Here is a 26527-nt window from a genome sequence, read left to right on the forward strand (position 1 = left end):
AGTGAGAGATGATAGCAAATGTTCTCAGACATTACACGTGGGTCTGTGTTTTTGATGAATGTCACGTACGTTTTAAACATCCCCAGGATTTATACCCGTGTGCAGTCTGGGCCTTTCCCAGGTCGGAAGGATCAACTTGGGTCAGAACGTCAGCAGTCTTCGTTACTTTACCATCTGTGGCCTGCAGGAGGGATTTGAACCCTTTGCCATCAACATGAAGAGAGACATCACCATGTGGTTCAGCAAGAGCCTTCCCCAGTTTAATATTGTGCCTACTGATCATCCTCACATTGAGGTATTGTGCATCAGTTGTCAGGGTTTTGATGAAATCTAAAAGTCATTATTTTCTTACTATTTTCTCGATCACCACCTGCCCTCTTTTTATTTATGCCTTAGGTGTCCCGTGTTGATGGGACAGTGGAATCCGCCCCTTGCCTCAAAGCGACCCACAAGACATTCGGATCTCAGAACGCCAACACAGATCTGCTGTTCTTCAGGCTCAGTATGCCAGTTGAGTTTCACGAGACCTTCAAAGTCACAGCAGGCACCACCCTCCTTACCCGTACACTGACCATCCCTGAGGATGAGGTGATCGAGGTGGACCCGGACTCTGATTTTGAAATACTCAAGAAGTCTGCCAGTCGCAAAGAGCAGGAGGAGGAGAAGAAAGAACCCTCTGTGCCCAAAGAGATCCCCAAGAACGGAGAGAATGAGAAGGATGCCTCAACTGAGAAAAGCAAGAAGAAAGGGTACCGAATCATGCAGCTCGATTTGCTACAGTTTGGATACTATTTACTTTTTGATTTATTGTGACCAACTGCTGCCGTTATTTGCAGATTCCTCTTCAAGGCTAAGAAGGCTGCGCTTATATCACCACCGCCTCTTGTTCCCACCATGCCCCGCTTAATGGAGGATGTGGTGCCAGACGACAGGGACGATGTTGACATTATCCTCAACACTACGACAGTATGGCTATAACTTAAATTTGTTATTTTTCACATTGAACTTGTCTGTCAGCACTGTTATAATCTTGTAATGTTTATATCCAACCATCTCCTTTTTTTTTCACTAGTATTACTACTCTGTGCGAGTGTTTGCGGGACAGGAGCCCAGTGGCGTGTGGGTGGGCTGGATCACACCTGACTATCACCAGTACGACCTTCATTTTGACATCAGCAAAGTGAGAAATGTTACAGTCACTGTAGGTGATGATAAAGGCAACATTCACGGCAGGTATGTTCCTCTTGTTGACAGATAAACAAAAAGATTGCATGTTTTCATTCAAATATTGGCATCTGGTGATTTCTTTTTGTCTGTTTTCGTCAGTATAAAACGCAGTAACTGCTACATGGTTTGTGGAGGGGAGTTCAGCAGCTCCCAGCAGACCAGAGTCAGTCAGGAGGATTTTGTGATTGGCTGTCTTATTGATCTGGACACAGGACTCATGACTTTCACCGCTAATGGAAAAGAGATAAACACATTTTACCAGGTCAGAAAAGCTTCAATCTCGTATTGATACCGTTCCTTTTAAAGGCTCCGTCGTTTAATGCAAACATGCCATGTTCACCTACTGCAGGTGGAGCCCAACACAAAGCTGTTCCCAGCTGTCTTCGTGCTTCCTTCCAGTCAGAATATGATTCAGTTTGAACTGGGCAAGCTCAAGGTCGGTCTACTGTGATCTTCACAATCAAGACTATAATCGTATTTTTCCATTTGCTCTGAAACTGTCTTCTTTAATACATCACCTGTCTTCCTTTACCCGTCTTGCCAGAACATTATGCCAATCTCTGCCGCCATGTTCCGGAGTGAGCGCAAGAATGCCGTCCCCCAGTGCCCTCCTAGACTGGACGTCCAAATGTTAACCCCGGTCATCTGGAGCCGCATGCCCAACCACTTCCTGGATCCGGAGACAGGCCGTATTAGTGAGAGACTGGGCTGGCTGGTGCAGTGTAAGGAGCCGCTCACCATGATGGCCCTCCACATTCCAGAGGAGAACAGGTTAGAGCTAATAAACATTGCGAGGAATGACAGAGTTTATTTTTTATTTTTTCAGCAAAAATAACCTCTTAACATTTCCCAGGTGTATCGACATCCTGGAGCTGTCTGAACGTATGGACCTGCTGAAGTTCCACTATCACACCCTGAAGCTGTACGGCTCAGTGTGTGCTCTGGGAAACAATCGCGTGGCTCACGCTCTGTGCAGCCACGTGGATGAATCCCAGCTCTTCTACGCCATCGAGAACACCTACCTACCCGGACCAATGAGGAGTGGCTTCTACGACCTGCTCATCAGCATGCACCTGGAGTCTGCCAAGAGGAACCGACTGGGAACCAACAAGGAATTCATAGTTCCAATGACGGATGAGACACGCAGTATTACCCTGTACTCAGACAAATCTCACGCTTTACCTGGGGTCGGCCTCACGACATGTCTACGTCCCAAACTCCATTTCTCTTCTATTGGCTTTGTGGGAACAGATCAAGACATCTACACACTGAGTCCAGTCATCCCCTTACAGGTGAGCTGGTACAGGTATTACCTTAAGTATTTAAGGTGCTCCAGAGACACTAATGATTTTAAGTGTCTTGTATTTCCAGGTGTTAAAGACCAAGGCCCTAAACATGCTGACTGAGGCAGTGCAAGACGGTGGTCAAGCCATGAGGGATCCTGTGGGAGGTAGTGTCGAGTTTCACTTTGTTCCAATCCTGAAGCTCATCAGTACTCTCCTCATCATGGGTGTGTTCGATGATGAAGACGTCACACACATTCTGAAGATGATTGAGCCCACGGTCTTCAGTAGCAAGAAAGACGAGGAGCTTGCCGAGGAGAGCGCCAAGTCGAAGGAAGAGAAGGAACAAAAAGCTCCTCCAAAACACGGAGCGGTGAAGGAAGGAGAGCAGGAAGCTGCGGAGGAAGAAGAAGAGGAATATGAGGATGACGGCTTGGGTGAGGATGAGGAGGAAGAGATCGACGAAGAGGAAGAATTAGAGGAGGCAGAAGCGATCATGCCACGCAATGACGTGGGGAACAAGATCGAGCAAACAAATGGTGAAAAAGGTGCAGAGGAAACGGAGAAAGAGATGAAACCTGCAGAGACTAAAGAAGGGGAAGCTAAAGAAGAACATCTGGAGCAAGGACTTTTCCAGATGAAGCTTCCAGAGTCTGTCAAATTACAGGTACCTATGTTCTATTTTAGAACAATTATTAGTATCTACCTCACAGTATTAATGATTCACATTGCTTTTGTCCTTCAGATGTGCGTTCTACTGCAGTATTTCTGTGACTGCGAGCTACGTCACAGAGTGGAGGCCATCACTGCCTTTTCTGACCAGTTCGTCAGCCAGATCCAGTCCAACCAGAGACATCGCTACAACGAACTGATGCTGGCCTTCACCATGAGTGCGGCCGAGACCGCCCGCAAGACCCGAGAATTTCGGTCCCCACCACAGGAGCAGGTACACAAAAAAAAGTAGTACATTTGATGATTGTGTAATTGTGTTGAACAGTGTTAAGTTAAAGAAAATTGCATTCTTGTGTATTTTAATTTGTTCTGGTACAAAAGTACTCCAAGGTAGATTTATGTGACATACTACCACAGTTTAGATTTCTTAGTGCAGCTGGTTTAAAATGTACTCTAGATCCAGCTGATAACCTTGGACATTTTAATTTGGGAGCATATACAGTATGTCCGCTATATCCTGTCATAGAAACCCAGAACAGTCAGTGCTTTCATTCAAGAACTTGAGTTAGAAATTGTTTTCATGGTTAAGTTTGTTGTTTTATGCGAATTAATTAAATGAGCACATTTGCTTATATGTTTTTTGTCCTATTTACAAAGGTCAACATGCTCATGAACTTCAAGAACTGCGCTGAAGATGAAGAGAGCCCCATTCCTGATGAGGTCCGAGAATCCCTGCTGGTTTTTCACAATGTTCTGCTGGTCCACTGTGGTCAGTTTCCATCTATAGATTCAAGTCTACGTACATCAGAATTTAAAGTTAACACTGCGCATGGCAGGTTTAGACATAAGTTGCAATAAGTTCTTCAAAACTTCACTCTCAGGTGTTCATATTGAAGAAGAAGGGCAAGAGGAGGAAGTGGATTATTCTCTCCGCGGACGACTGTTACGTTTGCTGGTGAAGGTGAAGAAATTCCACGAGAAGAAGGTGGAGCTGGAGCCGGAGCCACAGGAAGATAAAAAACCAAGTGAGTCTCAACGGCAATAAAAATGCAGCTTTTGTAGACCAATATTTGACTTTAAAAAAATCGTAAGAGCATCAGTATTTTACTTTGCTTTTCAAAGTGACACGCATTGAAATCCATAATTACAAAAATCACTTGTCATATTGGTAATTATTGGTCATATACAGTAGCAACAGCTTTGATTGCCCCTTTTTGAGTAAAAAAATTGCTTTGTTAACAAGTATAGTTGTAAATAGAGGATATGTTGAACCTTTATATTTCAAAAATATCTTTGACACTCACAATAACGACAGTACGAAGTATCTTTTGCATTACTGCTTAACCCTTTGTTATGTGTTTATTAGGCACACTGCAGGAGCTGATTTCCCATACTATGATCCACTGGGCCCAGGAATCATTCATCCAGAACCCTGAGCTTGTGCGCATGATGTTCAGCCTCCTTCACAGGCAGTACGACGGGCTGGGCGAGCTCATGCGGGCCCTCCCCAAGGCCTACACCATCAATGCGGTATCAATTCGGGACACTATGGACCTGCTGGAGTGCCTGGGACAGATCCGCTCACTGCTTATTGTCCAGATGGGTCCAGAGGAAGAGAGGCTAATGATTCAAAGCATCGGGTGGATATACGATTTATTCATCTTGAAATCTTCCTATTGAAGTGAATCCTTTCAATAACATTTTACTGGGGCTGTAGAGTAACTTATTTTTTCTTTCCCTCAGGAACATCATGAGTAACAAAGTTTTCTACCAGCACCCCAACTTGATGCGAGCGCTGGGCATGCATGAAACTGTAATGGAGGTCATGGTTAATGTACTGGGTGGTGGGGATTCAAAGGTATGTTTTTGAGTCACCAGACCTTGCTTCTTATCGCCATCAGGGAATATACTGAAGAAGGTGATAAGACCATGGCTTTTTCTTGTCTTCCAACAGGAGATCAGATTCCCGCGAGTAGTGACAAACTGTTGCCGTTTCCTTTGCTATTTCTGTCGCATCAGTCGCCAAAATCAGCGCTCTATGTTTGACCACCTCAACTACCTTCTGCAGAACAGTGGCATCGGCCTTGGTGATTGTTTTTGTTGAGTTCCAGCATTATTCTTGCTCATATTTTATCCTTGATTTGTGACGAAGCTCTTCAACATGTGCCGTTTTTTAGGAATGCGGGGCTCCACCCCCTTGGACGTGGCTGCGGCGTCTTGTATCGACAACAATGAGCTTGCATTGGCTCTCCAGGAGCAGGACCTGGAAATGGTAAAAAATGGAATCAATGTGTATTAAACAAGCATTGTGCAAAATTGTTACACTGTTATCACTTGAGTAAAACTGATTTATTTCCAGGTGGTCAAGTATTTAGCTGGATGTGGACTGCAGAGCTGCCCGATGCTGCTGTCTAAAGGCTACCCTGACATTGGTTGGAATCCATGTGGTGGAGAGAAATACTTGGACTTTCTTCGTTTTGCTGTATTCGTCAACGGTATGTAATTCTAACGCCCATATACTGTTTCTGTTGTTCATCCTCGCTTATATCAGTGTTTTTCTTTTCCTCCTGTAGGAGAGAGCGTAGAAGAGAATGCCAACGTGGTGGTACGTCTCCTCATCCGCAGACCTGAGTGCTTTGGTCCGGCCCTGAGAGGGGAAGGAGGCAATGGTCTTCTGGCTGCAATAGAGGAGGCCATCAAGATATCAGAGGACCCTGCAAGAGATGGACCTAGTGTAAAGAAAGACAGACGCTTTCCAATGTAAGAGCTCTTAGCTGTTTATAATGAGGCATCAGTGAGTTTATTCTCTTCTCCAGTGTTGCTGAAGCAGAAAGATTAAGAGCCACAATTTATTTTCTTGTAGGTTTGGGGGAGAGGAGCAGCATGAGGAGAACAGGGTGCACCTGGGAAATGCCATCATGTCGTTCTACTCCGCTCTGATCGACTTGCTGGGACGCTGCGCTCCAGAGATGCACGTAAGCTATTTAGCAGCCAATGTGGCTTCTTTGACTTAGAGAGAAAGAACAAATATAAGAATTGGAAATCTTATTGAAAATGTCTATTGAAAAGCTGATCTTTTGTCTCTACAGTTGATTCAGGCTGGTAAGGGTGAGGCTCTGAGGATCAGGGCCATTCTGAGGTCTCTTGTCCCTCTTGAGGATCTGGTGGGAGTCATCAGCCTTCCTCTTCAGATTCCTGCTTTAGGAAAAGGTAAACATTTGGGGAGACTATATATATTTGTGTGACATTAACACTAGGGTTGGTAATCCTGGAAAATTTGCAAGAGCCGGCTACATTTTGAAAATATGCAAATGATAAATCCTACCCCCTCCTTTCAGCCCTCGTGTCAAAGCTACGCAAAACGCATGAATGCAAACTGACAACTGGTAGAAGATTTTGAAAAGCAAGATAAAAAGTGTTTCAGAAACAAATCACCAACCCTACATGCAAATTAGTGCTGATTTATTTATTTAATGAATGCACAAAATGTGATCCTAATATCCTCACTATATGTTCAAGGTTTAACTTCCATATAAGATTGCCATACATATTTTACAGCCAAATGCTGAAAGGTTGTTGTAGCATCAGATCACTTCAACCTAACTTAACATGTTTTCTTTTTTTATGTCGCACTCAGACAACAGCATCATAGAGCCAAAGATGTCCGCTAGTTTTGTGCCGGATCACAAGGCGCCCATGGTGCTGTTCCTGGACAGAGTGTATGGTATTGACAACCAGGATTTCTTGCTCCACGTGCTGGAGGTGGGATTTCTGCCTGACATGAGGGCTGCTGCCTCTCTGGACTCGGTGAGCCTCAAACTATTTACACACATGCAGTCGTACCGTATATGATCCTGGAGGAGAAGTGCGGAGCAGGATTATGAACGTTGGGCTTAATTCGCAGGTCGCTTTTAGCACAACAGAGATGGCCCTCGCTTTGAACCGCTACCTGTGCTCTGCTGTGTTGCCGCTCATCACCAAGTGCGCCCCACTCTTTGCTGGCAGCGACCACCGCGCCATTATGATCGACTCCATGTTGCACACAATCTACCGGCTGTCTCGTGGACGAGCCTTTACAAAGGCCCAAAGAGACATCATTGAAGAGTGCCTCATGGCTTTGTGCAAGTGAGTTGAGCTCATGGAAAACTTTACATATTATTCAACATCACCAGCTTCATTTTACTTTGTTTATCTTACTTTCAGACATCTACGTCCCTCCATGCTTCAGCACCTGCTCAGACGGCTGGTGTTTGATGTGCCCATTCTAAACGAGTACGCCAAAATGCCACTGAAGGTATGAGGACCTTAAAACTATTGAAACTTATTTTCCCTTTGAGCTTAGATGTTCTTCTGGTTTTAATTCCCACATTCACTGTTATACTTTTGCATCCTGCAGCTTCTAACCAATCACTATGAGCGTTGTTGGAAATATTATTGCCTCCCTAATGGTTGGGCCAACTTTGGGCTGGCGTCAGAGGAGGAGCTGCATCTGACCCGAAAACTGTTTTGGGGAATCTTTGAATCGTTGGCACACAAGGTGGAGCTCCTGCAGTATTTTTTCTTGTTCCATACAATTGATGGTGTACGCATGCATGTATTGTAATACATTTTTATGCGATTCCAGAAATTTGATGCAGAGATTTTCAAAATTTCTATGCCATGCATCTGCGCCATCGCTGGAGCCATTCCTCCCGACTATGTAGATGCCAGTTACTCCTCCAAAACAGAGAAAAAGGCGTCAGTAGATGCAGAGGGAAACTTTGATCCAAAACCAGTGGAGACGACAAAGTGAGAGGATTTTTGTCACTGTGCCATTCATACAGACATAAAGTATCTCTTTAAAATAATTACAAATGGTCTCTGATCTTTCCTCCAACCACAGTACCATCATCCCTGAGAGACTGGATCCCTACATCAACAAATATGCTGAATATACACATGATAGATGGGCCTTTGAAAAGGTAACCCTTTTGTTTAACATTAACTGAACTCACTCACTAGTTTCAATACGTATCCAGGAGCAACATGTTTGGTTAATTTGATCAGAACAGCTTTGCTGGAAAACAAGTAGATTCAGACTTACTGTGAAAGAAACCCATATATATATGTAACCATAAATACCAGTTATAATACATATTGTATTTGCATGTATGTTTCAGATCCAGAATAACTGGTCCTATGGTGAAGCGTTGGATGAAAATGCAAAAACTCATCCGATGCTGAGGCCGTACAAAACCTTCTCAGAGAAAGTAGGTCTCCAGTCACACTCTACATTGAATTTTTCTGAACTTTTACTTCATCTGTTCTCTATTTCTAATCACTCTGGTTTCTCTCCTGATAGGACAAAGAGATCTACCGTTGGCCGATCAAAGAGTCAATCAAAGCCATGGTGGCGTGGGAGTGGAACATAGATAAAGCGAGAGAGGAAGAGGAGTCGGACAAGAAGAAAGCAGCCTCACGTAAAATCTCACAGACCGCTCAGGTAAAGAGCAATAGGATGATTGTGCAAATACTGATGTCTTCACAGTTGTGGTATTTATTTTACACTTCATAACAATACCTCACTCTGTTCTAGGCAACCTATGACCCAAGCCATGGCTACAGTCCACAGCCCATTGACATCTCACACATGGCTCTTTCAAGGGATCTGCTGGTATGGAAGGAAGTGTTTGAACCGTATGTGCTCTAATATTTGTATCTGGTCAGTACTCACAGTTCACATCTGTTCACAGTCAATGGCGGAGCAACTGGCAGAAAATTACCATAACACCTGGGGACGAAAGAAAAAGTTGGAGCTGCAGTCCAAGGGTAAGATCTTTTTTTCTTTTTATAAGAGGGAAGTTACACAAGTGGAAAATGAGACTTTCTTGTTTATCAGTTTTGATTGTGTGTCTGTTTGTGAAGGAGGTGGAACACATCCTCTACTGGTGCCATACGATACTCTGACGGCCAAAGAAAAGGCACGAGACAGAGAGAAGGCTCATGAACTGCTCAAGTTCCTGCAGCTTAATGGATATGCTGTCACAAGGTAACAAGGCAACAATACACTTTTTTGAATTGGGAATTGTATTTAATATTAAAGTTTATTTTCAGTTAATTGTGTGGCCCGGTCAGATAGTAACCTCACAAGGAAACAAAAACAGACCTGAACAGATCCTGAACACGTCCAGTTCACACTAAACACAAGAGTCCATAAGAAAAACCCAAAGAGTCTTTCAAGAAAACTTAAAAGTCCTTAACCCATTGCAAAAATTCGACAAAGGAAAAGCAAACTGACTTTCTTAAAAGCTAGAGGCAGACTAGTGACAATAGCAGTTGTTGAACCTTACAAGAAATACTGTTTATAAAGCACTTCATTTGCAAAAATACTAACAGAGCAAGACAGAAAAACAGAAACATAGCAAGGATCATATTTTTAGTTTTAGGTAATACTTTATGTTTCTTGTACTATCATTTATGATACGCCACAGACACGGAAGGGTTAGGGTTACACAGAATTTTTTTTTAATCAAATTGAAGCACAAATGATTAAGCTTTACCCTCTGTTTCACTTCAGGGGCCTGAAAGACATGGAGTCTGACATCTCATCCATCGAGAAGAGATTTGCTTATGGCTTCCTGCAGAAGCTGTTGAAATGGATGGAAATTGCCCAGGAGTTCATTGCTCATCTTGGTACTATGGGGCAAAGATGATGAACAGATACTGTAATGCTACTTCATAGTGTTGCCTGTGTTATTTTAATATTATCATATTTGGCAATGTGTTTTTGCAGAGGCTGTGGTGAGCAGTGGACGAGTGGAAAAGTCTCCTCATGAGCAGGAAATCAAATTCTTCGCCAAGGTGAAACCATTGTTTTGAGCCATTGGCCCGATGAAAGTTGAACTCTTTGTTATATAAGTTAAAAGCTCACTGTCTCTATAAAATCTCTCCCTCAGATCTTGATGCCTCTAATCAACCAGTATTTCAAAAACCACTGCCTCTACTTCTTGTCAACACCTGCGAAGGTCCTGGGCAGCGGTGGCCATTCCTCCAATAAGGAGAAGGAGATGATTGCAAGGTGATCTATCTCATATCAAAGTAACACACAGAAATGTTGTTATATTTTCTTTTCACTTTTCACTTTACTCTTTTGATGAGCATTTCCTTTTTTCTTGCATTGCCTTTCCTTTCTTTCTACTTTCCTTCTTTTCATAGCATCTTCTGTAAAATGTCCGCTCTGGTGAGACACAGAGTTTCTCTCTTTGGTAAGATGTCAGCCTCTCAATGTCAATCTTTCTGAATCTTTCTGCTCCTTTTGTGCTTCTCAAATGTGGCTATATAGTGTAATAATGTATTTTTACTCTTCCAGGTTAGAGCCTGGTATAGTTCGTCTTGTTTTATGTGTTCTGGATTCTGTAAAAGTAGTCTTAACATCCAAACTGTATGTGTTCTTTCAGGAACCGATGCTTCAGCAATCGTTAACTGTCTTCACATCCTGGCACGGTCACTGGACGCAAGGTTTGGCATTTTTGATTTTCTCACATACCCCATGAGGAGGAATTTGTCTTTGTTTTGTTTTTCATACAAATTTCTATTTTCTACTTAATCAGGACAGTAATGAAGTCAGGGCCGGAGATTGTGAAAGCGGGGCTGCGGTCGTTCTTTGAGAGCGCTGCTGATGATATAGAGAAGATGGTAGAGAATCTCAAACTGGGCAAAGTTTCCAAAGGGAATCAGGTAAGAGAGGAACACAATAAAAACAACAGCAGTGCGCATACGTCCGCCAAAGCCTAACAGTCCCTTTAAATTCAATCAGGCTGCACTAAATTGCACATAATCATAGATATCATTTCCCTAAATGTGCCAGATTTTTTATTTTATTTTAAAAAGATCCATTAATTATTGGAAATTGGAAATTGGTCCAAAAAAAATCCCTGGATCTGCCTTTTTGTCCGAATCTGCTACCCATGTCCTATCCTCCCACCAGATCTGTTCAATTGTTATTATACTGCTGACAAACAAACAAGCCAACAAATAAACAAATGGACAGGAGCGAAAACATAACCTCCTTGACTGAGTTAATGAATAAATTGCTCTCGCTGACTTTTGTAAATGCTTTGATAAATATTAAACCTTAAATATCCAGAGTCCATGATACTGTGCTGCTTCTCTTCCTCAAAGCAAGTCAAAGGCGTGTCTCAGAACATCAACTACACCACCATTGCCCTGCTGCCAGTGCTCACCTCCCTGTTCGACCACATCGCACAGCACCAGTTTGGAGATGATGTCATGTGTATGTGTTTTCACACCTGCCCTATTTACGATTTCACATTGTGCTAATTTATTCATTCACCTTGACAATGCTGTTCCTGTCTCTGTTGCTTGCACACAGTGGATGATCTACAGATGTCGTGCTATCGCATCATGTGTAGCATCTACTCCTTAGGGACTGTCAAGAATCCACATGTTGAGAGGTGACTCCATATCTGCATTCATTATGATGTATAAAGTAAATGGAGAGCTGCTTTTTTCACTTCTATCTTACATTTACAGGCAGAGGCCAGCTCTTGGAGAATGTTTGGCTCACCTTGCAGCAGCCATGCCAGTCGCCTACGTAGAACCCCATCTGAATGAATATAATGCTTTCTCTGTCTACACCACAAAGACGCCGAGGGAGAGAGCCAGTGAGTCCGATGCCGTCTCCTCAGGGTTTTTTTGTTGTCAAATAAAGTCTCTGAATTTTCTTTCTTTCACCGTTCTCTCGTGAATGCCAAAGTCTTGGGCCTTCCCAGTGAGGTCCAGGAACTCTGTCCGGACATTCCCGAGCTGGATTCTCTGTTGAAGGAGATTGGAGACTTGGCCGAGTCGGGGGCTCGTTACACTGAGATGCCTCACGTGATTGAAATTACTTTGCCCATGCTGTGTAACTACCTGCCTCGCTGGTGGGAGAGAGGGTTCGAAAACTTCCCTGAGATGGAGGGCCAGCTTTGCACCGAGGTCACGTCAGAACACCTCAATCAGCTGCTGGGCAGCATCATGAAAATTGTAGTCAACAACTTGGGTATCGATGAGGCCTCTTGGATGAAGAGGTTGGCTGGTGAGCTCTGATTTAAACTCTACCAATCTGTTACTGCAAAATCCTGGGGGAGTTTTTGTACAAATGAGATTACACCATTTTGTTTTCTCTTCTAGTGTTTTCGCAGCCCATTGTCAGCAGGGCAAAGCCAGAGATGCTCAAGTCCCACTTCATCCCAACAATGGAGAAGCTGAAGAAACGCACATCGAAGGTGGTGGCTGAAGAGGACCATCTGAGGATGGAGGGCAAATCCGAGGGAGATGAAGAAGATGGAACGATACGGGATGAGTTCGCTGTCCTCTGCAGGGACTTGTATGCACTCTACCCTCTACTGATTCGCTATGTGGACAACAACAGGTACAATAAAGTTACAAACACCAATATATCAAACCCTATAACCTATATTTAAATGTATTTTTACGCTTGTCAGTGTTCCTTACGTTGATTTATTTGCAGCCACCACCACAATTTAACATGGAGCACCACACCGACACACACACAAACGTTGTCATCAGGCACATCTGTCAACTGGGTAAAATCAACATAGTCTGGTCTTGTGGTCACAGGAGACACACTCAGGATGCATTTAAATTTCAGGTGTGGACACATACATAACGACCACTTGTGATCGGATCTCTCAGGACAGATGTTAAAACCAGGCCAGAACAGGGCCATAGAGCACTTAGATTAAAATGATTGTTGGTATTGACTTTAAGGAGCCTTAACGCGATATGCTCCGCTACAGGGCAAGATGGCTGACATGCCCCGACCCCGATGCAGAAGAGCTCTTCCGAATGGTTGGAGAAGTCTTTATTTTTTGGTCCAAATCTCACGTGAGTAGGTTCATTTGGTCTCTGAGTACAGCCGCTTGTAGCAGCTCACATCGTTTTCTAGATGTTTCGTGTTTCTCTTTCTACTGTAGAACTTCAAGAGAGAAGAACAGAACTTTGTGGTGATGAATGAGATCAATAACATGTCATTCCTCACTGCTGACAGCAAGAGCAAAATGACCAAGGTAAGTTACTGAAAGACAGATCCAGTGCTGCAGGGTGACGGCTGATGATAAACTTTAGGATTGTATTGCAGGTATATTGTAAAACATCTGTATGTGTTCCTTTCTTTTATTATGATTTTACCATTTTGCTACATGGCTGTTTATGAAATATTATTCCCAGAATAGCTTTAGGATATTCTAAATGTTGTGTCACTGATTTATTCTCCAACAAACCAATCTAAGACAGAACTTTTGCACCATCTATAACAGGTACAGGTATTTGTTCTGTTTTTTGTGATATATTTGTTCATTGGACTTACAAAGCAACTTTTGGAGGTTTCATTTTGAGAAGGAACAGCAGCTGTGTTAACTTCATTCTCTCTTTGGTTGTCCCTTGTCCTCTTCTTTTGGGTTGCGGCTGGGTTTCCAGGGCGGGGACTCAGAGGTTAGACTTTGTTCCTGCACGACCGCTGTGCTGACCGCATGGCACCTCACTTTGGGGGAGCTTTTCATCAACCTCTCCAGCACACTGGCACATCTGATCTACATGTACATACCCACATAGTATACTTACACACTCGAGCACAGACACACACACATACATGCACATTCCATGCACATTCCATTCATAGAAACATGACCCGAGATCACTAAATCAGTGCCAGTGACAAATGCTTTTTCTGTACATGCAGCTGTGCCTGCTTGGTCATGAATACTTCGCAGTCTGTTACGAGTGGAACAAAACTCTGAATTTGTCATTGCTATAAATACACAGATATTTATATAAATAGACAATGAAAATCTGAGCCACTGATGTCTTCAAAGGACTGACACATGGAGTTTGGATCCAGTTTCACAGTCACTCCTGGTAGCTGTACTCCAACACATTCGCCTCTGCGCTTGCACAGTGGCACAGTCTTGAATGGAAAACACGCTTCATACAAGGCTACTGATTTATCTCCACATATTTTGCTAACTGTAATGTACATATATGCACTATGACAGACACACTATTCTCATAAAGGATCACCGGACAAAAGGGCAGCCCCCATCAGTGGGCCGTGCCCAGTCCTGCCAGTGTGTGACGGGGGGAGTCTGGAGGCGCTTGATGAAAGTACTCAGCTGTAGAGTTGGGCTCATGGCACTGGGCTTTACACCGAGCCCGAGGAGGCAGTGAGAGCACAGTGCCATCATCCTGTCACTGAGTTTGCTCTTTTTTTCTGATGATAGTTGAGTTGGAGTCTTCTCGTATGTCTTTTGTTTCTTTTTCGTTGAAGGATGGTTGACCTGTAGCTTTTGTAATGCAGCTTTTTTGCCACTAGGGGATGATGTTAGTCTTCTCTGTGCTCTTTCTTCTCTCCTCCCTGGAAATGCCATGGCACATCATGGTTTAGTTTCCTTTTCACTCCACACTAACACGTGACTTAATGTTTAACGTCACTGAGGCAGATTCCTGAAGCATTTTGCTGGGTTCCCACGTTAGAACGGGCTCAAAAGTTACCATGAACTTAACCATTGCATTAATTCACACTTACGATCTAAAATAATTCCCCCCGCAATGCTTTGCACCCCGTTTCCTCTTCCATAACCCACTTGCATCTAGCGCTAAACTGAAGCAGAAGCAGTGGCTGATGTATTGCGTTACTACATCTGGCAATGAAGATGATTATTTAACTTGAGAGAACTTTAGCCACTACACACAAAACCAAAATATCTGATTCTGGACTTTGTAAATGTCAGTGGGCCATAGATCATGCTTCTAGCAAGGATATGAGGTATCAAATATTATCATTATCAATCATTAATACTATCTCCAAGTCCCCAATTTAGATTCACTTTTCACTTCCTTAATTTGTGCAGTATCTTTTCACAGTAGACCTTTCTGCAGCTGTTATTGTGTAATTTCGTTATCTGCACTATGGCTCTTATCGAGCTTACATTACAGGACAGAGCAGGAGTTCAGGAGGCGAGCACAGGGACGTGTCCCATAGATGGTTTGTTTTAACAGCCTGCTACTAATAAGTCTAACTCTAACTTCATGAGTTTTTTCTTTGTAATCTCTTAATATTTTAATATTTCACAAGGGGCTGCTACTGTTACAAAAAGTGTTTTAGCCACTTATCCTATCTGTGGAATGCTGAATGGGTTGTCACTTGAAGAAATTCGTTTCTCTTTTGCATGTTTTTGTGAATTCAATTTCAATGATTTACTCTCCTATAAGACCCACTCCTCTCAGCTTTCCTTTCCCCAAAGCCAGCTACGTCCCCATTTTGCCCCCACATTTTCACTTTACCCTCTACTTACCAGTCTGAGCTCAGAGAAACAATCAGGTTTATATCTGGAGCATTGATAGACATTCAAATACTAGCAGTTCAAAAATAATGGTGTCAGTTACAGGTTAAGAGAAGAGTACCTAATGAATGTAGATGGGTAATTCAACATGAAGAGAGAGTTTGTAGTAGTGTGAACAAACTTATTTTATATTTTCTTGGTATGATGTACAATAGCACACACACACACACATATATATATATATATATATATATATATATATATATATATATATATACAGTATATATGTGAAGAATCAGTTTCTTTTCAGAATTAAAGGGAAAAAAAACTTAATAAATGAAGTGGGCTTATATCCATGAAATTGATATGAATTGCCTGGCATTGAATCTGAGCTGTGATGTATTGGATACAAAGCAGTGTGCTGCACACATTTTATGAGATACTGTGAATTCCTTTTGGTGTATTGTCCCTTTTCTTAGGGCGGAGGCTCCGACACCGAACGCACCAAGAAGAAGAAACGGGGAGATCGTTACTCTGTGCAGACGTCACTTATTGTGGCTGCTTTGAAAAAGATGCTCCCCATAGGCCTCAACATGTGCTCCCCCGCCGATCAGGAGCTTATCAACTTGGCCAAGATCCGATACTCTTTGGTAGTTTTTATTACGAATTTTAATTAGGTTCATGTACAATACTGTAAACATGACGGTTTTACCTCCCGGACCATTAGTGCCTTAGGAAAACAATGATAAACCTTTTTACTTGACAGAGAGACACTGATGAAGAAGTGAGAGAGTTCCTGCAGAACAATCTTCATCTTCAGGGGAAGGTAAAATTCCTGGACTGTTAGTCCAACTGAGTTTTCTTCGCTTCCAAGGACACAGATGTTATTTATATAATAATCACGATACGTTTCTGAAAGCTCTGTATCTCTGTGCTGCGGCAAGGTGGACAACCCATCCATGCGCTGGCAGATGGCTCTGTACAAGGAGATGGCCGGGAAGGCAGAAGATGCTGATGCTCCGATGAAAGTTGTGAAGAGAGTTCAGGAGGTTTCTGCTGTCCTCTACCACCTGGAAGTGGTGAGTGGATACTGTCAGCCACACTAACTGTAGCAAACTCCATCCATGTTACTTGAATTAGAATATTCTACTGTTGCAAGTATTTAAAAAAAGCAAAACAATATTTTTGAGATTGTTAAAAGAAAAAGAAAATTACTTTGTGGGGGGGGGGATTTCAGATTTCTATGATTTCTGTGGTTTCTGTGTTTTCAGGTTGTCCGTCCGTCCTTTCATTCTTGTGAAAATAATATCTCAAGAACTCCTTGAGGGACATTAGCTTAACCATAGCCTCAAGGATAAACTGACATCCATAGGGAATTCCATTTCAACATGTGGTCGCATTATCTCACAAATTTTCAAATTTGGCTCAAATGGTCACATGGCCTTACAGATTAATTGATTCGATTTGGGTGGTCAAAGGAACAAAGGTCAAGGTCACGTTGGCCTCACAAAACATGTGGGAATTTCCTCCGATTTTGATCAGTTGTCATTTGGACTCAAAGATAAACTGATAAGATTTCAGTGGTCAAATATCAGGGTGACCTCATATGAGTCTGGAAACAAATTTATGATAGTCTTTCTATTAATCCATTTCTTGTTGTTTGACTGTATTGAATATGTTGTGGAGCATGTTATAGCTGCTATGCTGGGGCAAACCATATGTGTAGAGACATTTCCTGCTAAAACGTCATAATATACAGCAGCACATTTGCCCTGTCTACCTCCTCTGGTATAGACGGAGCACCCGTTCAAATCCAAGAAGATGGTGTGGCACAAACTGCTGTCCAAGCAGAGACGCAGGGCTGTGGTCGCTTGCTTTAGGATGACACCACTATACAACATCCCTAGGTAAAAAAAAACTGTATCAGTACTGACTTGTGACTTATGGGATGTCCACATAATAACTACGGCACATGTATAATTTTAATTTGTATATTTTGCATCTCAGGCACAGAGCTTCAAATATGTTCCTCGAGGGATACAAGCGCAACTGGCTTCACACTGAGGGTTACTCATTTGAAGACAGGATGATAGATGACTTGTCTGTGAGTTGTTGTCTCACACTAGTTTCATCTAGAGTTTTTTTATATTTTTTCATCACTCACCCTTCCTCTCACTGCATCCCAGAAAGCAATGGAGCAAGAGGAAGGAGATGAAGAGGAGGAGAGAGAAACAAAGCCGGATCCTCTTCACCAGCTCATTCTGCATTTCAGTCGTACCGCTCTAACAGAAAAGAGGTTTGATAGAACCTTGCACATACTGTGAAATGACACTGAGATTTAAAGTGTACCAATTGTCCTCTCTTGTCCCCATTTCAGTAAACTTGATACAGATCACCTATATATGGCTTATGCAGATATTATGGCAAAGGTGAGTCATTGAAGACAGTTTTGGCTCCAAGTGAAATTTTGATATGTGCACAATACACTTTAAAACACTTATATTTATTTTTCTTGTTTTCAGAGTTGCCATATTGGTGAGGAAGAAGAAGGAGAGGAAATGGTGGAAAGTGCTGAAGATGAGATGCCCTTTGAGGTGCGACAGTCAGAACTGGTAATGGGCGGCGAGGGGAAGGGGACGAGGAACACAGAGGAGCGGTAGCTCTCGACGCATTGAGTGACCTCATCATCGGAACATTACTTCTCACCCACATCTCTCTCTCGTTCTTTGTTTTGTCTGTGTCTTTTCTATCCGTGCTCTGCATCTTCTGTCTGTATGTTGAGTTTCATTTTTTGTTATTTAGTAACTTAAAGATCCAATTCTGATGTGTTTTTATATTTCAAATTCTACTACAACTTTAGACAAATATTTGACAAGCACTAACTTACAGTTCCAACTGGTCTTTTCAAACATTGACTGTTTGAAAAGACCAGTTGGTTGTGTTAACATGTTTTTGTGCCATGAATCTGGATTGGGTCTCATTAGATGAAATTAAATTAGTGTAAAATTAACATAAATAATAATAATAATGAATAATATTCATGACACTAATAAAATCTATTATAAACTCAGCTTGATGGACACTGCAAACCACCTTAGATCAAGTTATCAAAATCAAGCATTTTGTAAAATACTGTTGCTCAGTGGTTTCCTATTAAACCATTAAGCTCAGCACACAGTGCATTCAAGTTTTGTAGTGTCACCATGTACAGCTCATAGACTATAGAAGGCAACACCACCTGCCACTGTGCAGATCTTGACACATTCCTTGTGTCAAGTCTCAGACACTGTTCTCATTGATACTCTCGTTGCTGACTTCACAGTTCGAAGCAGCTGGAGCTGAGCCAGGTTTGTTGGACCACAAACAATTTTGCTTAGACCGACTAAAAATAAATGTACAAATTCATAAATGCCTTCGAAATATGTGAGTGAGTATATATCAAACTCGGGCGTTAGCCTTGCTTAACAAAAGCCTAGAGCTCATATTGGAGGTGTCATCAAAGGTTTTTGAACTTGCGATCTGAATGTGATTTAACACAAACTCATCGACTAGTGATGTTGTTCCTCCCAGTTTATATGGATGTCCCATTTGTCCTTCTCTCTGTCTCTTTCACCACTCTTCCATGTAATCTCTCTCACCTTCATAACACCAGTCGTTACTAACTGAATGCTACTGATCAATGTTCCCCTCCCCCACTCACATAGCATACTTACACAGACTACAGTGAAAGCCAGTGTAGAACATTCAACATTATCAGAAATCTGAATTATTTCCATAGACATATTCTGTTCATATGCATCATAAACAGGTAGAAAGTCAGTGATGGCAGTGTAAGTTTTGAGGTCCAACTGCACAACACATCGTGGGTAGAGCACGGCCAGGCATACGAGGGTGGGTGTGGGAGGAGGGGTGGGTGTGGGTGGAGGGGTGGGTGTGGGAGGAGGGATGGATGTGGGGTGGGACGTTGTGGGTGGGGGTGGGTTTTTTGGGTGGTCACAATGTGGGATACTACAAGTTGATTTGTGATGTGGCTGAACAGAGGAGTGTCAGTTGGTCTTCTGAATTCAGAGATATTCATTTGACAGCCAAGTTCTTTGTATAAAATACTTTAGTCATTCCTAGTTGGTTGAATACTATAAATTAGAATGACACTCAGAACACGCATACCTCTGCCAAGGTTCTATACAGTCCCCTTGTGAAACAACAATTTAATTAACTAGTTTCAGATATCTATTTAGAAATGTGTTCAACTTGCACACAAACCAACAAAGAAGGTCGACACATGCCCTCTCTCACTTTGATAAAGAAAGTGAAAAAAATTAATCCTGGATCCGATTCCTGATCCGGATCCGCACGAATATTGATTGGGTACTTTCCAGACCCATAAAGCATCCTTCCATAAAATGTGACGGTAATCTGTTTAAGTTTTTGAATAATCCAGCAGACCAACAGAGAAACAAACAAACATAACCTCCTTGGCAGAGGTAATAAAGTATTGTGCATTAACACAGGGAGTTAAAGGCTGTTTTTTTTTTTTATTTGCATTAATATTTCAAACCATTTAAGCAAAACAAAGGCAAACTGCTATGAAATGCCACAGAAATATCTCTGATACAGAGGGCTTTGTCCAAAGTATCTTATTTGCCGGGCTACTGCGATAAAGACACTTTGGAAAGCTACATGGTTAAAGTGTTATGCCAGCGGGTCAGTTTCCTGTAGTCCAACGCTTGCTCCAGTCAGCAAACGTGAGGAAGTATAGTAGCAACTCCATGACTAATAAAGTGGGTGTTTTAATTGGACAGTAACAGCCCATAATGCAATTGCTTGTTAAAAAGTCAATATGACTGTACATAGGAACTAGTTTCAGAATGTTTTGATATTACAACATAGGGAAAAAGCATGATGTGAGATTGATTATATTAATATGTAATTCACAGAACCAATTACTAGATATTATTTGTATCAGTATTGTACATAATTCTACTGTAATAACTAATTTTTGAAGGAAATGGTAAGTTGATCAGACAGGAGATTAGAAAGAAGTGAAAGGAGAGTGAATGTGAATTGAGAACATGAATGGATAGAAAGGACTCTTTGAGTAAACATCCTTCTTTTTTACAATGAAACAGCTGATATACAGCTTATCTTGACCAGGAGTCCATTCTATCTGTTCAAATTCTCTCTGTGAAATGGAGGTAAATCGTACCACATTCTCATTACGTATGTGTCCACCGCAGGAAAAAGAAATGGAGAAACAAAGGCTCCTGTACCAGCAGTCCAGACTTCATAATCGTGGTGCTGCAGAGATGGTTCTGCAAATGATCAGTGCCTGTAAAGGTGGTCTAGCTTCTTCTCTACACTCCACACCGTTTGTCTGCAACTGTTTAGTTCACTCCCAACAAGTTTGACTTTTGTTTTGTTTTCTTTCGCAGGTGAGACCGGCCCGATGGTGTCTACAACACTAAAGCTGGGTATCTCCATCCTTAACGGAGGAAACTGTGAGGTTCAACGAGTACGTGTTATGAAAACAAGCCTTTTGGATTATGTCATTATTAGAGCTTAACGGATATATTGGTTTGGCAATAAAAATCGGGCGCTATGAGCTTATCACTGACATATCAGTCTGTGTTTATATTTTTTCCGATATGCACAGATATGAAAAATTATTTTACAGAATAAACAATGCTGAAAAGATGTTTACACTTAACATTAAAATATAATATATGTGTTTAAAATATGTTTATTTACTCCATTCAAGTTCTATATATTTGGTTGTTTTTTTATGTTTTATTTTAATTTATAGTTATATATAATAAAGTTTTGGGTTAAACTGTAGAAAAAAAAAAATCAACCCTCAGTTACATTTCTTTGTCATAAGGGTTTGATCATGACATCTCAGGAATCATTCAAAATTTGTATGTGTTTATTACGGAAATTTGTACTTACAAATATCGGCGGTGGCCCCCAAAAATCTATATCGGTCACGCTCTAATAATCTTGAATTTGAAGTTACCTTCAAAGTGGCACTTTATATGTGTAAACCCTCTTTGTTTTTTACAGAAAATGCTGGAGTACCTGAGAGATAAGAAGGATGTGGGCTTCTTTTTGAGTGTCCAAGCTTTGATGCAGACATGCTCGTCAGTTAACAATCAATGTGTATCATTTTCATCCGATGAACAGTAAAAAAAACATTTGAAGAGTGAAGGCTGTACTTTTAAAATGGGTTCACGTTCTTTGCAGTGTCCTGGATCTAAATGCCTTCGAGAGGCAGAACAAGGCAGAGGGGCTGGGCATGGTTTCCGAAGAGGGCACGAGTAAGTCTCCGTACTTTTTTGTTCTAAAGCATCACTTTTTCTCAACTAATAGCACCTACTATATAGTACAACAGAGAAAACATCACAATATAGTCATTGCCTAATATCATCATGTAATAGATTATCGGCATCAGGCATCAGGTCACATTGTGTAGCTCACCCATCTTTAGTTCAATCATTAAATACAATAACGGCGATGGGATACAAATGAACACAGCTCACATTGGGGCTGAAAGAAGAAATTATATCATTTGTCATTCTACTGCTGCAAAATATTAATAATAATAAACAAATCATGGCAGCTGCTCAATATATTACAGCAATTTCTCATATACTCTGTTGACCAAAATAATTTTAACAGATGTTATGATTATATCTCATAATTCTATTATCAACTAACCGAACAGCATTTGGTGACAACTGTGCACATCTAATAAATGTGGTTGTTTATTTGCAAGAGGTCTGAGTGTTTTCACTTCGATTTGTATCCAGATCCAGGTGATGACCGGTTACGTGATGTGTTTGTTAGTTGCTGTTAATAAGGTGTTTGTCTCATCGACATTAACATGGAAAACAAATTAATCAGTCCAAATTAAACACAAATTAATATAAAAGGTACATTCTGATCATCTATTCTAATTCATCCTCCTCTAAATGTTTTCCATCCGTGGCATTTACGGCACAGATTTGATTAGTTTCCTAACAAGAAATATTATTAACACTTGGATGACTGGAAAAGGATGACGTAAAGGTTTAGTAGTTTGACTTATGGTTTGGGCTTCACACACTGTTCTACCAACTCTTGTCATCTAATTCGGGAGGTTCATTTGAAGTTCTACCTGAATGAATTTGCCATGGAATGTTGTTAATCTCCCCCTCCTCATCTCTTAGTCCTCTACTGTTGTCAACACACTGATCCTCTCTCCCTTCCTCACGATCACTGCAACCTCTCCCTTGTCCCTTCTTTCATGGTCCTCAGAGTTGAACCTAGATCGGGGTAAATCATGTTTCTGTTCATCTGCGTCTCTGTTCCTTCTGATGACTCTCTCTCTCTCCCCTGTCGCTCTCGCTCCATCATTTCTTTGTTTCTAACGCTAAAACTCTACAAAGAGAGGATTGGACGCCTCTGTCCATCTGTCATGTTCATACCTCACATGTCATACTCATCTAAAACGGGCAATGAATAGAATCGGGTCTTTTCTGCTCATGAAAAACCGGAAAAAAAATATTTGGGTATAAAAAGTGATCTGAAAAAAACGTCTTGCACAGTTTCAGCTCCAAGTTTTGTATAACTTTTATAAAATCAGTGTAGTTATTGGTAGTCAGCCTCAACAACTAATATGCATCACGTCTCAAAAGAAGAAAAGAAAATATGTTCGTTAAAGACACAAAAAAAAGAATGTGATATATTTTTTTAATCCAAATCTCTTATATTTTAAGGGAACAGTTACATGGCACATCATACAAGTCTGTTGGAAGTCATGAGTAGAGCCCAACCAATATTGAGGGCTGATGTAGGAAAGGAATACAAAATCCCAGATATCGATATATTAGCTGGTGTATATATATATATCAAAAGAAAATTGCAAATAAATGTAATTGAGGCTTGAATGAGGCTTTTTTTACAGTGTCACTATAAACTTTATTATAAATAATTATAAAGAAAATGCAAATACTACAATGAAAAAAAATGGATTTGCGAGCATAAAGTTGTGATTGAGATGCAAAATTTAGGAAATAAGCAGCCTGTGCTTGCTGGAGTTCAACGTCTTCTGTTTCCAAAACAACTCATCTCGTTGGCCCAATACTCTGTTGTAAAATACAACCAAATACATAGAACTTAAAATGTTAAAATAATATGTTGGCGCACACCAGCAAACATAAACAGCAATACTGATATGTCTTGATCATCTTTGTTATTGGCCAACCGATACATTTTGGTCGGGCTCGACTCATCAGCTCCTCCTGCTGTGATTTTGATTCTGATGGACGATGCCCCGCCCTCTCTGACATTTAACTTTGCTGGAAGTAGAGCGGAGTTAGTGTTTGCTGCACGATTCATTACAGTGTGTGTGCGTGTGTGTGTGTGCGTGTGCGTGTATTCATTACAGCCAGTGGTGAACTGGTACAAAGTAAGATTGTATATAATGGGATATACAGCCAATAAGATGATTTAAGAATATTTTAAAATGGTGCTCTGTTTGCATGTATGGCATGATAACAGCAAGTCCGACCACGTTTTAACATTAATGTTTTTTCACCGTCTGCTGTTCATGTGATGGTCCATTACTGTGTTAATGTTTCACTGCAGCTTGTTTGTACATTAACTGTATGCATGCGATGCCGACGCCTCCTTTATGTTGTTTGACATTTGATTGTATGTTACACCATTGTCAAACCACAGTCATTTGTATTTATTCTATTAATATTATTCATACAATTTGGTGTGGCCCATTCTTGAATATTGCAAAATACAAACAAAGCAGCGCTCAGTCACAGGTGGTTATTGAAAACGCCTGACACTAAAATCCATTGAGGGATGATGGTAAGTTGTTTAAGTACTTACCAGTAAGACTTTTCTTTTTTACCATTGTGTTTAGACTGTTCTCAACCTGCTTTTAGGAAGTAATTTTAAACCTTTGTTCATTTGATTTCTCTTTTTAGATGAGAAAGTGATGGCAGACGATGAGTTCACCTGTGACCTCTTCCGTTTCTTGCAGTTGCTTTGTGAAGGTCACAATAACGGTGAGAACTACTCATGTTTCAAATGAGAGTCAAATGAAATCCATTAAAGCAACTTACACACTGTCAAACACTGCTCTTCGAAACGGTCTCTGCAGATTTTCAGAACTACTTGCGGACCCAGACGGGCAGCACAACGACCATCAACGTCATCATCTGCACCGTAGATTACCTCCTCCGACTTCAGGTGCTGCTTCGCAGTCATTTTGCTTTGAGAGGGAAATTAAGGGCCCTATTTCTCAATGTTATATAAAGTTATTAAAAAATTCCTGTTCTTTGTTGGCCCACATTCCATCCTTCCACAATGTTTCTTGGGAATCTGTTAAGTAGCGTTTGTGTAATTGTACTAAAAGGGTGAAATCATAACCTTATATATATATAAGTTTGAGAGGCCATTTTGGGGATTATTTTGTTACAAGAACTAGATTTTATAGTTGATTAAATGTCCACTTCCAACTTTGCTGTATAACTTTGTCATGGATTTTATTTTATTCCCAAAGGCTTTTAGCAGAAAATCTATGAAGTCATATGACTGAATATTTTGTATTAAGTATTTCAAATTCATTAAGACAGGATTTATTTATATGCCAAATAATAATTTCTTTGTGTTTGTCCAACCCAGGAGTCTATCAGTGATTTCTACTGGTATTACTCTGGGAAGGACGTAATCGATGAACCAGGCAAAAAGAATTTCTCCAAAGCTATGATGGTTGCGAAACAGATTTTCAACAGTCTAACTGAATATATTCAGGTAAAATATAAACAAATCAGGCATTCACACTAGTTCATTTTCTTTGTGTGTGTAAGTAACACACAGTTTCTCTTTTTAGGGCCCATGTACTGGTAACCAGCAGTCCCTGGCCCACAGCAGGCTGTGGGATGCTATTGTCGGGTTCCTTCATGTCTTTGCCCACATGATGATGAAGCTGGCACAGGTACGCACAACGCAATCAATTTATAACATCTTCCAAACAAAAGATAATTTGCTGCAGACATGTCAATGAAAGGAAACACAAACTGTGGACTGAGTTTCCCGACCTCAATTCTACACTTGTATAACTAGAATGTCACTCAGTAGAGCACATACCTCCGCCATGGTCCAACATTCCCCTTATGAAACCACATCTAAACTCGCTAGATCTAGATTTGGATTTGGATCTGCAACAAATTGCACTTTGTCCCCTAAGGATGCTGGGGTTTTTTTCATCAAATTCCATGAATAACTTCCCTGGGAAATCAGTGAAGATTTCCAAAAAATGCCCTACTTCACACTGTGACAGAAAGTAATAAAATATGTCTTGATCCTCCCCCTGATCCAAATCTGCACCACAATGTAATGGGCATATCTGGCCCAGATCACATCCTTCCTTTAAGTTTTGTGGTAATCTGTCCTGTAGTTATTGAATAATCTTGCTCACAAACAAACAAACATACCAGCAAACAAACGGACAGGGGTGAAAAAAAAGAAAAGAATGAATATTGTCTGACGAAATCGGTTACACAACTTGTAATTCGGTCATGATGTATTCAATATTCAGAAATTGATGGTAACTATGAAAAGTGTTGTTTAGAGCCTACTGCTGCTCATCCTTTGTTTCACTTTAGCTCCCAGTATTTATCGTGAGTAACAGGAGAGGAACAACATATTCATATTACAATATTATAGTTTAATTCCATCATTTCCTTTTGGGAATAAATATAGTTCTGTTGATCTCAGTACGTTATCTCTCCTGGGAACATGTACACATAACAGTATAAACCATACAACACGTGCATGAGTAAAAGATGTGTTGTCACAATCCTAATAGTGAACATGCTTGCAAACTTCTATCCGTTAGGCGGCCGGTATACATATAGAACGCCTGAATAATACATTGAGAGAGTAAAGTCACTTTGGATTTCTGTGAAAATTTCCACCATTTGTTTGTACTGACTGTTTCAAAGTGGT

At 41.1% G+C, this 26527-nt stretch overlaps 1 protein-coding gene across 9 annotated transcripts in view; it reads left to right on the top strand.

Moving 5' to 3' along the window:
• Nucleotides 1–26527, top strand: part of ryr1a (ryanodine receptor 1a (skeletal)) — a 49240-nt gene that overhangs the window by 13687 nt on the left and 9026 nt on the right. For 3 of the 9 annotated variants that reach the window (XR_004616053.1, XM_034606676.1, XM_034606677.1), the window contains exons 29-89: nt 87–295; nt 397–749; nt 837–966; nt 1073–1233; nt 1327–1489; nt 1577–1663; nt 1772–1998; nt 2081–2519; nt 2599–3177; nt 3256–3456; nt 3840–3951; nt 4064–4207; nt 4549–4822; nt 4926–5040; nt 5137–5269; nt 5360–5454; nt 5542–5677; nt 5756–5942; nt 6046–6157; nt 6272–6392; nt 6820–6989; nt 7087–7307; nt 7386–7476; nt 7579–7719; nt 7807–7970; nt 8065–8143; nt 8342–8431; nt 8524–8664; nt 8758–8835; nt 8915–8990; nt 9087–9210; nt 9739–9854; nt 9955–10022; nt 10118–10239; nt 10377–10426; nt 10619–10679; nt 10772–10898; nt 11343–11454; nt 11554–11635; nt 11715–11845; nt 11938–12258; nt 12354–12594; nt 12983–13070; nt 13160–13252; nt 13662–13676; nt 16003–16173; nt 16290–16349; nt 16468–16602; nt 17318–17430; nt 17531–17627; nt 17710–17819; nt 17901–17952; nt 18046–18135; nt 20761–20860; nt 20956–21035; nt 21584–21660; nt 21764–21837; nt 24502–24582; nt 24678–24766; nt 25202–25330; nt 25410–25514. Coding sequence is in view for 8 of the 9 variants with exons in the window: in XM_034606676.1 (XP_034462567.1) it covers nt 87–295; nt 397–749; nt 837–966; nt 1073–1233; nt 1327–1489; nt 1577–1663; nt 1772–1998; nt 2081–2519; nt 2599–3177; nt 3256–3456; nt 3840–3951; nt 4064–4207; nt 4549–4822; nt 4926–5040; nt 5137–5269; nt 5360–5454; nt 5542–5677; nt 5756–5942; nt 6046–6157; nt 6272–6392; nt 6820–6989; nt 7087–7307; nt 7386–7476; nt 7579–7719; nt 7807–7970; nt 8065–8143; nt 8342–8431; nt 8524–8664; nt 8758–8835; nt 8915–8990; nt 9087–9210; nt 9739–9854; nt 9955–10022; nt 10118–10239; nt 10377–10426; nt 10619–10679; nt 10772–10898; nt 11343–11454; nt 11554–11635; nt 11715–11845; nt 11938–12258; nt 12354–12594; nt 12983–13070; nt 13160–13252; nt 13662–13676; nt 16003–16173; nt 16290–16349; nt 16468–16602; nt 17318–17430; nt 17531–17627; nt 17710–17819; nt 17901–17952; nt 18046–18135; nt 20761–20860; nt 20956–21035; nt 21584–21660; nt 21764–21837; nt 24502–24582; nt 24678–24766; nt 25202–25330; nt 25410–25514 (8543 nt within the window). In the remaining variant the exon portion in view is untranslated. The remainder of the gene's footprint in view (nt 1–86; nt 296–396; nt 750–836; nt 967–1072; nt 1234–1326; nt 1490–1576; nt 1664–1771; nt 1999–2080; nt 2520–2598; nt 3178–3255; nt 3457–3839; nt 3952–4063; nt 4208–4548; nt 4823–4925; nt 5041–5136; nt 5270–5359; nt 5455–5541; nt 5678–5755; nt 5943–6045; nt 6158–6271; nt 6393–6819; nt 6990–7086; nt 7308–7385; nt 7477–7578; nt 7720–7806; nt 7971–8064; nt 8144–8341; nt 8432–8523; nt 8665–8757; nt 8836–8914; nt 8991–9086; nt 9211–9738; nt 9855–9954; nt 10023–10117; nt 10240–10376; nt 10427–10618; nt 10680–10771; nt 10899–11342; nt 11455–11553; nt 11636–11714; nt 11846–11937; nt 12259–12353; nt 12595–12982; nt 13071–13159; nt 13253–13661; nt 13677–16002; nt 16174–16289; nt 16350–16467; nt 16603–17317; nt 17431–17530; nt 17628–17709; nt 17820–17900; nt 17953–18045; nt 18136–20760; nt 20861–20955; nt 21036–21583; nt 21661–21763; nt 21838–24501; nt 24583–24677; nt 24767–25201; nt 25331–25409; nt 25515–26527) is intronic. The other 6 variants (XM_034606679.1, XM_034606680.1, XM_034606682.1 and 3 more) reach the window with 3 other exon arrangements.

This window comes from Hippoglossus hippoglossus, chromosome 14 (assembly GCF_009819705.1).
Source record: "Hippoglossus hippoglossus isolate fHipHip1 chromosome 14, fHipHip1.pri, whole genome shotgun sequence".
Taxonomy (NCBI): Eukaryota; Metazoa; Chordata; class Actinopteri; order Pleuronectiformes; family Pleuronectidae; genus Hippoglossus; species Hippoglossus hippoglossus.